A 16,050-nucleotide genomic window follows, 5' to 3' on the forward strand; every position below is an offset into this window, starting at 1 on the left:
AATGTATACTAAATCCTCCAATTAAAGACCCATAAAGTAGTTTCAGTGCTTTCTAACCCACCTTCTCACAGCAGGGAATTAATCCCTCTAGGGGGATGCAAACAAACTTCAAAGAGAAGATTATGCCCAGACACTAGTACCGTACAGAGTAAGGTTTATATCTAAGTTTTTCAGATACTTTGGCACAGATCAGAGATGCAGCTCCCAAGAACAAAGACTAATTTTAAGGCAGATTCTTTGTAATTATCTAAACTGGCAAAAATAATGCATTAAATATTAGAAAAAGGCAAGCGTAAGTTGTATTAAAAACAAATAAAGTCGTAGAAGCAGACAAAAGGTACCTGAAATCAAATATTAAGTGACAGTTTATTCACCGGTAACTAGTAACTAGAAAATCTTACAAATTCCCAAAATACAGGAGTTCAGTTTGTGTACTCTAATTTTATTTGTACAATCTTTGAGAAGTGTTCAAATTCAGTGTTATGGGTCTTAATGCAGTTTCTAAGTAGAACTGACAGATCATATGTCCCTTCCACAGATGTCATGAGACGCTCTTCAGAGCACACAACACCTGAGGGACAGTTCACAATACATGACTTCTCTGATGTAGACTTTAAAAGGAATCAATGGAAAAAAGAACTGTCCTTAAAGTTTACCATTTCTTACCTTACATCTTTCTATCATTAGGTAATGTTTCAGGTATGATTTGAAATTCCTGATCACTTTATAAAATGTTTTGAGTACAGGCATAGTATATTGTAGTAAATTAGCTTTATTTAGTTTCTCAATTTTTAAAAATCACAGATGAGGAATCAAATTCAGAGTTTAACTTTTCTGGCTATTAATCATCAAATAGAAAACCAAAATCCTTGGTGGATTAAAGACCTAAAAGTGAAAGGCAAAGCTATCTATCTCTTAAAAGAAAATATTGGTCCTGGAGAGGTGGCTAATCCCCATAATCCAAACACTTTGGAGGCTGAGGTGGGAGGATCGCTTGATCCAGGAGTTTGATATCAGCCTGGGCAACATAGTAAGAGCCCATCTCTACATAAAATTTAAAAAGTAGAAAAAAAAAAAAAGGAAATATTGGAAAATCTATCTGTAGAGTAGGAAAATATTGATAAATTATACTATATTAAAACCAAAGTTTTGATCAAAGATACCATCGAGTGAAAGACAAACCATAGAAGATATCTGTAACACATAAAACCAGGTAATTAATATCCACAGTATATAAATAATTTCTTATAAACCAATGAGGAAAACGTAGAAAACTCAATTTTAAAATTGAGCAAGTAGCATGAATGGGCACTTTATAAAAGAAGATATTCGGCCAGGCATGGTGGCTCACACTTGTAATCCAAGTGTGCACTTTGGGAGGCCAAGGTGGGCAGAGAACGAGGTCAGGAGTTCAAGACCAGCCTGGCCAACACAGTAAAATCCCGTCTCTACTAAAAATACAAAAATGAGCTGGGTATGGTGGCAGGCACCTGTAATCCCAGCTACTTGGGAGGCTGAGGCAGGAGAATCGCTTGAACCCGGGAGGTGGAGGTTGCAGTCAATGGAGATCACACCACTGCACACCAGCCTGGGCGACAGAGCCAGACTCTGTCTCAAAAAAAAAGAAAAAGAAAATATTCAAGAGGGCAATAAGCCTACAGTACCAGCTACTAAGGAGGCTGAGGTGGAAGGAACACTTGAGCCCAGGAGTTTGAGGCTGCAGTGAACTGTGATTGTACCACTGCACTTCAGCTGGGCAAGGAAGCAAGACCTTGTCTCTAATTGATAAACAAATAAATAAGAAGTCAATAAGCAAATAAGAAGGGGTTCAATTTCATTCGTCTTCAGCAACATGCAAATAAAAACAAGGAGATACCACTATGCGACCATCAGCCCTGTACCAATGGCTGATAAAGTTGTAGAACAGTAAGTGTAGACTACCAAACACTGCAGGTCAATGTATAGACTAGTACAATCCATTTTTTAAAACTATGGAATGATTCAGTAATCAAGTATGTTCTATATGGAAATATACATTTATATGTGCCAGGATTCATACGTAAGAAAGATCACAGCAACATGGCTTAAGTACCAAAAAGTGCAAAAACGCCAAAGGAAGAATGGATAACTAAATTCTGAAATAATTCTGTAGTACACTACACAACAATGAAATTCAATGACTGCAGTTACAAACAACATGAAAGACCATTTCAGACATAATTGAGCAAAAAGCAGAACTACATAGAGAATAATTCTATTTCTATAAAATTTAGAAGGCAGCACTATTAAATTATATATTTTCCAAGGAGGTATACTTATGTAGCAAAACTATAAAGAAAAACAAAGAGATGATTACCATTAAAGTCAGAATAGTAGTTAACTCTGAAGGGACGGAGGGAGGGGCCTCTGGGGTACTGGTCAAACCCACCTCTAACATTCATAGGGCCTAGGAAAGGGTTCAAAATAGAGATCTACAGGCCATACATCTGAATATTTAAATCTTTAAAAGTTATAAAACAAGCATACAAACTATTTTTTTTATCCTCCTGCCCTAATAAATATACCTTTATAACTAACTAGAAGACCAGGTTGATACTGAGTTTTTGTATTTTGGATTCCATGGAGAAAAGCAGTGGTGCCGTGAAAACTGGCCACTGGCTCTCTATCCTTTGCCCCCTCTCTATCCTCCACTGCAAGAGACCTCACACACAAGCATGCAGTTACTCCATTCACAAGTTTAAGCTCTATCCCATCCCCTGCTTCTCACTGACAGCTATCCTTAGGCCACCCCTTAGACCTAAGGGGTGTATATGCCAGGGGCATAGTCTACTCCCAGGAGAACGAACTCCAGGGGAAAGACTTACACAGGCTCCAGAAACAAGCTCAGGGCCATTTGGGCAAGAAGTTCTGAGATGCTGGGTGTTTAAAGCATTGGTCTGTGATGAAGGGTTCAGGCTCCAAGTGAGCATGTTCCGAAGGCCCTGGAGACTCCTTGCTCTGTGGAAAGGGCAATGGTAGAGGAGGGACAAAGCAGAGCCCTCTAAAGCATGAGGCCAAGGCAGGGGTGCCTCTTGAGGGACCAGTATTTCTGTAGAACTGGGCAACATTGTATCTCTTAACCTGAATCTTAATAACATGGTTACTCACTTTATAATGATTTGTTAAACTATACATATGTTTTATGTACTTTTTCACAAATAATGGGACAGATCTCATATGCCTGCTTACTGGATGCACTGAAGGACACATACCACTTCTGAGATACTTCTACCAAAAACCCATAACCTGAATCTAATCATAAAGATCCAATCAGACAGATACAAATCCAGGAACTTTCTACAAAACAACAGACCCAAATTCTTCAAAAACATGTTAAAAAAGACAAAGAAAGGCTGTAAAAATAATTCTAGGCTGAAAGGAAGTAAACCAACATAAAAACTAAATGCCCTGCATGATTCTGGATTGGATTCTGGGTCACAGGGGATATGCTATAAAGGACATGATATAACAATTGATTAAATTTAAATATGGACAACTGACATTATATCAACATTACATTTCCTGATTTCAATCATTATACTAGGGGTTTATAAGAATATGTCTTTATTCTTAGGAGATATACCCAAATATCTCCTGGGTATGCAGGGATGAAGGGTCATAATGTCTGCAACTTACTCTTAAATGATTCCATAAAAATTCTGTGTGTTTATATGCACATGCACACGTATGTACTGTGTATGTGTTGGGGGTGGTGATAAAGCAAATGCAGCAAAATAGTAACAACTGGCGAATCTAAGGAAAGCGCATATGCACTGGACTGTTCTTGTTAACTCTTACAATAGTCTCAAAACAATTCATTTGATTCAGTAATCCCATTACCGAGTATATACCCAAAGGAAAATAAATCATATTAAAAAGATACCTGCACTCATAGGTTTACTGAAGCACTATTTACAATAGCAAAGATATGGAATCAATATAAATGTCCACCAATGGACAACTGAATAAAGAAAATGTGGACTACAACTCAGCCATAAAAAAGAATGGAAAAATGTCTTGCCACAACATGCATGGAACTGGAGGCCATTAATTTATGAGAAACAGAAATTCAAATATAGCATGTTCTCACTTATAAGTGGGAACTAAATGATGTGTACACATGGCTATAGTGTGTGGAATAATAGGCACTGGAGATTCAGGAGGCAGGGAGGGGCTAAGAGATAAGAAATTACTTAATGGTACAATGTACACTATTCAGGTTATAGGTACACTAAAAGCCCAGACTTCACCACTATGCAATATATGCACGTAACAAAACTGCTCATGTAACCCCTAAATTTATACTAATTAAAAAATTCATAATGTGTTTCTTAGCCTTCATTTGATAATCCAAAAGGTAGAGCACAGTTATTAACGTTTGCTATAAAGGAAAACTCACTCATTTTCATCAACTACTGGTGCCATTGTGCAAAATCCCTGCAGGTGACATGGAGAGATCTGTACAGCATGGTCACCACCCTCAAGGAGTCAACTTAGCAGAGCAAAGAGGACTTAAGACAAAAATCCTGGCTACTGCACTGTAGCTATATGATTTTGGTAAGTTACTTCACCTCTGTGGGATACTATTTTCTCATGAGGATGCCACCCAACTACCTTTAAAGGTTGCATTATAATGACTGACATATATCTAGCATGTAGAATAACAACAACATGTACCAAATGAACAGTAGCTATGTTTATAATTATTACAATCTAATTAAAATAAAAGACAACAAGCCCAAGGTTATAAAGCCAATTGAGAGCCTACCACTGGAATCCTGATCACTCAAGTTTCTAATCCAAGAAAATTCATCGTCTCTACACACCAAATAATAATAACATATGCAGGTGTTTTTGAGTGTGGACCAAGAGTCCTCAACATACCTTTAGCAAAATGTATCACTCTCTTAGGCACCAAGAAAAATAACACTAGATCGTAAGGTTATTTTTCTCATTAATCAAGGAAGATTTTAAGTCAAGAAGTGATGCATGCTGCCTGCACAAGACACCCTGGTCTTACCTAGGACCCTCTTGTCAAGGAATACATATCCAAATTAGTCAAAAAGCTAAAGCCAGTGGAGGTGTTTCCTTCAACTAATTTCCAACCTTCTTTGCCAGCAGGCATTAAATTTACTAAGTCCACACATCTCCTTCTAGATTAGTGGCAGAGAATTTTCTTTATGTTATTTTGTATCCTATTACCTAATTCTACCATTAGAATGGCAGACGAGAGGTAAAGCCTTGCTTGTTAGCAAGGTGACAATATTTCACACTAAATAGTTGACTTCCAGGCACTTGTGAAAGATGCACACCAAGACCCAATAATTACAATGAATAAGGCCATACTTCAAGCCTATTATACTTGAACTCTTAATTCAAACTATTCACTGTGTTCTCATCCTCCATTCTTCCCAGGATAATGTGGGCATGCATAAAAGGAAAAAGGCACGTAAACATACTTAAAGACAACAGTTTACTCATATTCACGTATTATCTCATGTGCATGGCTATGTCAAACAATAAGTAACACACCATATCATAATCAAACATGCAAAGTACCTGAAAGAGTGCCACCTGTCCTGGGATAAGCCACTTCAACATATACTTCAAATGTGGTCTCTGGATTCTGCCTACAAAAGAAACAGATCATGATTACTGACAAGGATCGAGGCAGCACGGTATAGAACACGTGGGCTGTGGTATTAAACAGATCATCATTAAAATCATTAGCTCACAGATTAATGGCTGTGGAACTGTGGACAAGCTAATCTATTTCTCTGAGCTCATGCCTTCCTAAACTACAAAATGAAAACACCTAACCATAAGAATTACTGTAAAACTTAAAATATATACATGTATGTATACAGGTCAGGTGCAGTGGCTCTATGCCTGTAATCCCAGCACTTTGGGAGGCCAAAGTGGGAGGATCACTTGAGGCCAGGAGTTCGAGACGAGCCTGGGCAACATAGCAAAAACCCTGTCTCTATAAAAAATGCAAAAATTAGCCAGGCATAGTGGTGCACACCTGTAATACAAACTACTTGGGAGGCTGAGGTGGGAGGATCACTTGAGCCTGGGAGGTGAGGTTACAGTGAGCTAAGATCACACCACTGCACTCCAGCCTGGGTAACAGAGTGAGACACATTCAAAAATGAATAATAAAATAAAATTTTACACACACACACACACACATTTGTCTAGGCATGATGTCTGGCACATAATAGGCTAGCCATTACTATGGTTTTACAGATGTCATATTTCCAATTTCCAGAGCTGGATCACCAAACCCAAATGTAGAAATGTGAGGAAACTCAGACCAAGGCAACGCCAGCACAAAGTAGCCCTTTCCTCAGTATATTACAGAATAAAACACAAATATCTCAAAATTCACTTGTGTATTTACAGGTTTTAAAGACTTAAACAAGAGGAACAGTGTACCTCACTAAACTACTGTGAAGACAAGATGCCACTCTAAATATAAGACACTGTTTTCACATAGTTATATAACCTTGGGAAGTTCACGATCTTCAGGATTCCAATGGGCCTTCACCCATATTGGCAATGGTTAAGCATATAAATTTTTCATTATTATACTCTTTTACTTTATTTCATAATAGTTTATAAGTTAGTTAGTTTATTTATTTATTTAGAGGCAGAGTCTAACTCTGTTGTCCAGGCTAGAATCAATGGCACCCTCCTGGGTTCAAGAAATTCTCCTGCCTCAGCCTCACAAGCAGCTTGGATTATAGGCACACACACACCACCATGCCCAGCTAATTTTTCATATTTTAGCAGAGACAGGGTTTTACCATGTTAGCCAGGCTGGTCTCAAACTCCTGACCTCAAGTGATCTACCTGCCTCAGCCTCCCAAAGTGCTGGAATTATAGGCGTTGAGCCACCACACCTAGTCAATAGTTCATACATTTTTAAAAGACCACAGAACAGAATGTTAATGGTTAATTCCAGATAATAAGAGTACTGTGGTCATATTATTTTTATATTTTCTCTTTTATTTCAAAACTACCATAAAAAGATATTTCCAGATGAAATAAAAATCATTTAGCAGAAGAAAATGTTATACTTTCAAATATCTATAACTTAATCCTATTTTAAATCTGACAACAAGGATGAGGTAAGAAACTTTGAGTTGCCTAATCATGTCTAAGGAGTTATTTACATCAAACAAATACATTTAATATGCTCAGTGGCATCTACTTTTCAAAATAGCAATCTCAGTTCTCTTGTTTCATTGTCGCCATAATCCTGCAAGATAGGTGTATCAGGCATTACTCTAACTATACAAATGAGCAACCTCAGGCAAAGGGAGTCTAAGTGACTTGTCTAGAAACATGGCCAGGACCAGAACTTACACATCCTATCCTCAAATCCTGTTTCACTTAATTCTAGGGTGAATTTTTCCCCCACATTTTCACATCTCTTACAACCAACAGCATTTTACAATTCTAAGAGGCAGCATTTTTTCTAATACCTTAAATAATGGTTTATATTATAAATAATGGCATCTTTCAATTAAAAAAATAGTAATACTCCCTCTACTTCCTTAGGAGGGGAAAGAAAAATGTGTGTTTTGTGAATCAGGGAACTACTTATTTTGGGGGTGAAGGACTGTCATTTCTTCCCCAAAGAGAAATAGGGGCTTTTGCTTTCAAGTGCCGGTAGCAAAGAGCTGGCTGCTCTAAAATCCAAGGTATTTAAATATACCTTGTCAAACAGAGTTATTTTTAAAATCAGACATTAAATCAGAGTATCTTACTTAAAAAAGAAAAAAAAAAAGGAGAATGAAGTTTCAAGAGGACCTTAAAAATGATTATGCTCTTTTTTCCCTGCAAGAGGGTACAAAATGACCTTGGTATCTTTGGCACCAAATATTTGTGGAAAACACTGTATACAAATATCCCTTTCATTCAAAAGATCTCAAGGTAGAACAATTTGATGAAAGAAAGGGAAGTTCTAAGGTCATCTTTCATGAGTAATAGGCAGTATAATGTTAGAGCATCGAAAGATTCTTTCTGAAACCTCAAAATGTCTTTCTTAAGACTAGTTTGCAATTGGCTGAATTTCATCTCAGAATTTCATTCCTTTGGTTAATATAACAGCAAAGTGTGTTCTTCATGACCCTAGGACTTCATGGAGGTTCTTTAAGACTTCCCACATTTTTACTCAAGTTTCCATTTTAAATTTACTTTTATGCATTTTAAAAATTGAAATAAAATAAGCATGCAAAGGTGTTATATCCAAACTTTAAGACACAGGGACAGCAACACATTACCCTGTGACACAAGGTGTTTTGTACAGCCCTGCTATCTAAGTGAAAAACAGCCTAATGGTATATATACTCACTGTTTTTGCTGCTCCTTCCTTTCTCTATCACACTCCAAACAAGATTCTGAACCCACTACATCACTGAAACAACCTGGTCAAAATAACCACAGACCTCTCCATTACTAAAATGTATTTAAATGCTCAATTCCCAGTGCTCATCTTACTCAGCCTCTCAGGAGCATTTGATAGTTGATCCACTTACCTCCTCCCTGACTTTCTTCCCTTGCCTTCCAGGATGCTGCTCTCTGTTGGTTCTACCTCACTGGCTACTCGTCTGCCAATTCCTTCTCAGGTTAGCTCTCCTATGTCTCTGCCTCCACTCATGACTTAGATGAGCTCATTCAGTCTCCGGGCTTTCATTACCATGCAGAGAAGCCCCAAAGTCATGTCTCCAACCTGACCACTTTTTCCCTGACTCCAGACTCCCTTATCCAGGTGCCTACTCAACATCCCCACTTTGCCAGGCATGATGGGGGACGCCCAGCTCTGGAGAGGCCGATGCAGGAGGACTGTTTGAGGCCAGGAGTTTGAAACCAGCCTAAGCAATATAGCGAGACCCTGTCTCATAAAAACAAAAACAAACAACAACAACAAAAAAAACCTCTTTGAATATCTAAGAAGCATTTCTAATTTAACGTACCATATTCTTCTCCCTCAAACCTGCATCTCCGAAACTCTACTAGTTGCTGAGACTAACAAAACTTAATGTCATAATTGACTCCCCTGTTTCATATGCCACAGTCAAACAGTCAGCAAGTTCTACTGATTCTACCATCAAAATATATCAGAATCTCAATGCTTCTCAGCACCCCCAAATACAACCATCCTCAATAGATCACATCATAGCACCTCGATTACTGTAGCACCCTCCTGACGGGTCTCCCCGCTTTCTTCCTGGCCCCTCTAGAGTCAGGTCTCAAATTTAACAGCCAGTAATCCTTTTATTCTGAAGTTCCAGTTATGTCACTTCTTTGCTCAAATCTCCTAAAAGCTCCCCACATCATTGAAGTTAAGTCAAAGCTGTAGTCCTGGAGCTGGACACTGGTAATGGTTGCCCCACAAAAATATGAATATACTTAATACCATTGAACTGTATACTTGAACCGTGGTTAAGATGGGAGTCTTATGTGAATTTTGCCACAATTTAAACAAACATACAAACAACAACAACAAAAAAAGAGGGTGGCAGTCCTTAGCAGCATCTACAAGGTCCTACAGGACCTGGCCTCTGCCTACCTGTACAACTTCATTTCATACCTCTCTCCCCTCGCCCACTGAACTCCAGACACAATGACCTTCTTCCTGCTCCTCAAACACACCAAAGTCCCGTCTTATAGTCCTTTATATTGACCTTCATACAGGTGGCCCTTCTTGGCATTCAAAACTCAGCTAATAAGTGACCTCCTCAGGAAGGCCTTCCCCAACACACTATCACCTAATTTTAATTCTCCACATTATACCTGTCACAATCTTGATTTACAGTCAGTTTCCTTTCTCTAAATGTAAGCTGCTAAAGAGCAGGGATCTTGTCTATCATGTCAAGGAGTATTTCTCTGGTGACTGGTGCACAGCCAGTGCCACCAAAATATTGGGTAGAAGGAATAAAGAAAGGAGTTGCCTTCCTGAGGTCTAAAAGATTTCAATAAATGATGTGTGTGATCATCCAGTTCCATGATTCTCAAACTTCACCATGTACTATAATTACCTGGAGGGCTTAACTAAAAGATTTCTATTCCCATCTCCAGAGTGTCTCAGGTAGGACCCAAGAATTAGTATTTCTTACTAGTCTCCAAGTCATCCTGATGCTGCTGGCCCCATGACCATACTTTAAGAACTACCAGTTAAGGGGAAATTCTTCCAAATAATTTAGAATATACATCACAAACATAGGGGATACCATAGTAATCCATTATTTCAAAAGCGCTTTTGCAATAAAAAACAAATTTCAAAGAAAAAAGGCATTTGTAGAAACAAGGAAGGTTATTCCTTTCTTCTGCCACTATCCATAGTTACTGCCTCATTCTAATGAGTCATAATAAAGCCACCTTAGATTCTTACTTAGTTCGAACAACTGGCAGAGTTCTGTTCTATTACATGGAGCCAAGGATGATTATGACAGACTCAAAAAAAAAGAAAAAAAAAAGCTGACTAGAATGCTAAAAACAAATTGGTCTATAATTGTAAGTTATGGTCATGCTTATCCATGATCATTTCCATGTTGCCTTATGGAAGAAGTGGTGACTAATGTTGTGACAAGTTATGTAACACACCAACAAATATACATAAGTTATTTTAAGGGCCAGGGAAGCAACGCAGATAAAAGCATTCTCTATTTCTCTGCAAATAAAATAAAAATAAAAAGTGCCTTGTCTAAATGCAAATAGCCAAGCAACCCTTACTTAGTCTTTTCATTAAGCCTATAAACAATTAAGACTATAACAATTTCCAGAGGCTCTCTGGGACCACCTTGAGACTGCGTATTCCTCCATTACTCTTCAAGATACTTAATGTTTTCAACTTCTTGGCTAAAGGAACTGAAAATCCTATTTCTGTCCTATTAATACTCACTGCTAATTTGGTACATGTATTGATGCTGAGAATGCCACATTCAGAGCCAATTTTCCAATATGGACCCAAGTTTTCCCAGAACATTTCATGATACATCTTAAGATATTACCATGGAAATGTCCTGGTTCTGCCATGATATCCCATTATTAATTGCCTCATTCTCCTGTAGACTTCCAACCCTGCCTACCTGCCAAGCATTTTTTTGCCTCCCACCCCCCATCTTCTGCAGTCTTGCACCCTACAATCCAGCCATACAGAACTACTTGTAGCTCTCTAAGCAAGCCACACATGCATGCCCTAATTCTACAATTATACCATTTCCATACGGCTAACACCATTTACTGCTTCCTAGGTGCCAGGCATGATCCTAAGCACTTCACATGCATTACCTCAGTTGGTCTTCGATAACCCTACAGGTAATATTACTCCTAATTTAGAGATGAGGACACTGAAGCTCACAGAGGATAAATTAGCCAAAGACAAAGTGACCAAGCAGCAGAATCAGCATGGAACTAACTCCAAAGACAATAACCACTTTATTATTCTACATTATTCAATTGCTCTTTCGCCAAGAACAGTCAGTCTTTCCAGACTTTTCTACTTGATAAACTCATTCATCAAGCCTCAGCTCAGGCACTTCCTCCTCTCAAAGAAATATTATTGTTCAACAACCCTCCCACCTCCCCCTGAAAAACAAACACACACACACACACACACACACACACACTCACTCTCTCTCTCTCTCTTACAACCTAAACTGGGTTAAATGCCCACCCCTATGCTCCTAAGGCACCCTGTGCCCTGTGCTTCCAACTTTCCAGGTTCTCATGATATTCAACCCTGGTACAATTACAATTACCTGGGTTTTTTTTTTTAATCCTGCCCAGTCTATATCGCAGACCAATTAAATCAGAATCTCCAGGCACTGATATTTTTTAACTCCTAAACATATTCCCAGAATCTCTAGGCACTGATATTTTTTAACTCCTAAACATATTCCAAAGTACAGTCAAGGTTGAGAACCACTGGTGTGTCTCAGATAAAATATATTATTTTCTTCCCCACTAGACTGGCAGCTCCTTGAGGATACCAACTGTGTCTTCTCCTAACCCTAGTCTGTCATCTGGCACAATAAATGTTTCATGAATGAGTTTTCATCCAACATCTGACATGTTACCAGCTCCCAATAATCACTTCTCTTTCTTTGACAAGAGGTAATTTACAGAATACACATTGCTTACACCTATTACTCTGTAAAGATGTTTTCCTTTGGAGTTAAAGGCCTCAATAAGTCACACCTGCTGACAACAGTCTCAGCTCTTAAATACAGAAAAATGACAAATACAAACAGCTAAAACATTTTTGAAAGAAGGGAGGTCTGCTCAGTTTTTGATTCTGGGAGAATGAAGGCGGAGAGTAAACCAACAGAGCATTTCTATTCAAGATCTCACTGCTGAACACAGTTCTCAGTGATTCACCAGAAGGGCCATGCTCAGTGCTCATGGTTTTTTTGTTTGTTTGTTTTTTATTTTAAGATGGAGTCTCACTCTGTCGCCCAGGCTGGAGGGCAGTGGCACGATCTCAGCTCACTGCAACCTCCACCTCTCAGGTTCAAGTGATTATCCTGCCTCAGCCTCCCGAGTAGCTGAGATTACAGGCATCCACCACCATGTCTGGGATTTTTGCAATTTTAGGAGAAACGGGATTTCATCATGTTGCCTAGGCTGGTCTTGAACTCTTAGCCTCAAGTGATCTGCCCGCCTCAGCCTCCCAAGGTACTGGGATTACAGGTGTGAGCCATCACACCCAGCCAGGACCATGTTCTCAAAATGATTCAGAACCCTCAGCTTGAAGCCATGAAATAGACAAAGGCTTTGACAATATTTGGGCAGCAGCAAAGATTGATGGCGTTTTTTTGTTTTGTTTTGTTTTGTTTTGTTTTAGGCATCATGCTATTGATCACCCTGCTGGATCATCAGCTTTTCTTCAATTACAATATATGAGAATAGGAGAAAAATGTAACATTAACTCCTTATAAAATGAATCTGTGCTGCATATGGTAGCCATGCCACAATGGTAGGCCCTAGTCTTTTAAAGGGTAATTTGTAGCTACAGACCTAAAACAAAACAGTTATTAGGACCCCTTACTCATTTCACAGCCTCCAAAACTTCAAACCAGCTTCAGCACAGTGTTTCCTTAGTTACAAATTTACTTGCTGAAGGGGCTGAGGTATAGTGTTTCAAAATTCATACCAGTTGAACCGTCTTAAAGGTGACAACATGGTCAAAAGAAACTGTATAGACTTCAGAACACACTAGTGAACATCACCTAATAAACCCTGATTCCTTTAAGCTAGACAAACAAGCAAAAAGGTAGTGTTAAAATTTCCAACAAGTCTCCATTTGTTTCACTGAACTCTGAAATTCAAGCCTTTTTTTTCCAGGCTGAAAACATTATATCAAAGGGTGCTTTCTAACCCATAACAGTTAACACTTCCATAGGAGAATGCAGTCATTGTTGAGACGTGTTAGAAAATTAACTTAGTTGTATAATTACACAAACAAGGCGGAAAATTAACTTAGTTTTGTAATTACACGAGCAAGTCATTTCAAGACTATACTTTTCATTTCTAATAATGTTCTCAGGATCAGATTAATGAAGATATGCAGATATTGCTATGAAAAGAGTCACAAAAGTTTATATTCCATATATCCCTACAGGAAGATTCTTAAGCTTCTAAGTATAAGCAAGGTAACTGGAGGAGGGTTAGCTGCATTCCAAGCAAAGAGACAAAGCCTGAACACCCCTCAACAAGGTGCAGTACAACCCACAATGTTAATAAATTGTCTCATATGCTGGGCTGCAGTGTAAAATCTAGGCTTTAACCATTAATGGCATTTGCAAAGGCAATATCTATCTCATTATCAATAAACATTTTTGACCTTCAAAAAATGTAAAAACTTCCCTTTCTGAACAACTTAGTCCTAAACCTGTTAGGCAGGTGAAGTGAGGTAGCTGTTCATGCTGGTAGCAGCCTAGTGTGAGATGTCAGAGTCTGGGCAGGGCAAGGAAGGCGTCCTTATGAAAGGGCAACATCTGTGCTGAGGGATGGCCTGGCATAAGATATACCATCCAACTGGATGAGGAAGGCATCTACTCAGGGAACAACATGGCATGGGAAGTCAGAACCTGAGCGGGGTGGAAGGGTATTCACACACAGGACAGCCAGGCCTAGGGTGTTGAAGCACAGGCAGAATGAGGGGTACCCATGTGAAGGTAGCCCAACACAAGGTGTCAGAGCTGCAGAGGGTGAGGAGCATGTCTAAGCACTAGGGCCACCAAGATTGGAGACCAGTGCCCAAGCAGGCATGAGGGGATTGTCTGTGCGGGGTAGGAGGAGGCTGCCCAGAATGAGGGGGAGTCAGAGTCTAAGCAGGGCAGTAGGGTAGGAGCGGTGGAGAACTAGCAGCAAGGCCCTGCAATGCCAAGAAAGCAAGGAGAAGGAGGCGGGGAGCATGGCATACACATGGGGTGGGGGTGAAGGGGCCGCATGCCTAATCTGAACCCAAGGCTATTTGGAGGACATGGGAAAGGCTGGTTTCTTACAGTTGAAGTTAACAGAAAACTAACATGACTTCCACAAAGTTGGATTTGAATTCAAGGTAATGCGTGCTCCAGGTTTTTAACATCTATATATACAGTCAAGGGTGATGAGGCATATATAGAAAAATAAAGTGTAAATGTAACCCAACTTTTCACATGCACATGTATTTTCTAGCTCTGTCTACTGGGAGCAGCAATATCCCAACAGCAATGAGCACACTTATGAGGCAGATATAGAAAAATAAAGTGTAAATGTAACCCGACTTTTCCCATGCACATGTATTTCCTAGCTCTGTCTACTGGGAGCAGCAATATCCCAACAGCAATGAGCACACTTAACTCCCAGGCCTTGGCTTCTAAATACAATTCTCCTCTAAAAGGAACCAAGGCTCCTTGGAGAAATAGCTGATTATAGCACTAGGACAGTGAAAGTGCTAGATGAACTTGGAACATTTTTTTGTGCCAGGAAGCAAAGAAGTGCTCAAAGAATGATGGGGATACATTGAAGGGACATGGGAGCAAGCCTGAAAGGGCTTTCTTTCCACTGGTCAAATCTGGGGCAATCTGAGCATCCAAATCAATAAGGATATTAACAGACTTGGACCCATCAAATAAAACAGGAAGCCATGAAAAGGATATTAACAGATTTGGACCCATCAAATAAAACAGGAAGCCATGAGTTCACATGGATGTAAATAAGGGAATAAATTGAAAGTTCAATGATAAATGAGATATTTATACACAGTTTCAAAGAACCTCCCCTCAAAATACTGAATACAAGGGAGAAAAGAGTAACTTTCAATGTAGAAGTTTGGCAAAAACCTAGTCAAATCAAAGTGATCACCATCAATAATGGAAGAAACTGCTGGACTGCAAAGAGCAGGGCACAGCATTACTGCTGTGATATTCCTGTCGGAGATGCTACACCTGAGGAAACATCAGACAAAACCAAGTGGAAGGACCATCTAGAAAATATCTGGCCTTAATCTTCAAAAGTGTCAAGGTCATGAAAATCAAGGAAAGGCTAAAAATCTCTTCCAGACTAAAGGAAACTAAACAGACATGACAACTAAATGCAATGTGTGATTCTTTTGCTGTAAAGGATGTTATTGGGACCACTAGTGAAACCTGAATGCAGTGTTGCAGTGTTAGGATTAGACGTAGTAAAAATTGACATTAACTTGCTGATTTTGATGTTTGCATTGCATGAGAAGGGAGAATAACCTTGTTTGTAGGAAAAGCACACTGAAATAGTAAAGGGCGATGAGGCATCAGGTCAATACCGTGCTTTAAACTGTGTGCGTGTGTGTGTGTGTGTGTTTTAAGTTCTTTACTTGTACTGCCGTGTGTGTGTGTGTGTGTGTGTGTGTGTGTGTGTGTGTGTGTGTTTTAAGTTCTTTACTTGTATTGCCAACTTTTCTGTAAGATTCTAGTTTCTGGAAAAATAATTTTTAAAATCATTCATTAAATACAAATTTCCCTGACCAAGACTTTC

At 39.1% G+C, this 16,050-nt stretch overlaps 1 protein-coding gene across 22 annotated transcripts in view; it reads right to left on the reverse strand.

The window, feature by feature from the left end:
- DENND1A (DENN domain containing 1A) overlaps window positions 1-16,050 on the reverse strand; it is a 553,495-nt gene that overhangs the window by 491,506 nt on the left and 45,939 nt on the right. For 21 of the 22 annotated variants that reach the window (XM_078375906.1, XM_078375877.1, XM_078375918.1 and 18 more), the window contains one exon: window positions 5,599-5,669. In XM_078375906.1, coding sequence (XP_078232032.1) covers window positions 5,599-5,640 — 42 coding nt within the window. In that variant the 5' untranslated portion in view covers window positions 5,641-5,669. Of the gene's footprint in view, window positions 1-5,598; window positions 5,670-16,050 lie in introns of those variants that run through there. The other variant, XM_078375981.1, reaches the window with a different exon arrangement.

Source organism: Callithrix jacchus, chromosome 1 (genome assembly GCF_049354715.1).
Source record: "Callithrix jacchus isolate 240 chromosome 1, calJac240_pri, whole genome shotgun sequence".
NCBI lineage: Eukaryota > Metazoa > Chordata > Mammalia > Primates > Cebidae > Callithrix > Callithrix jacchus.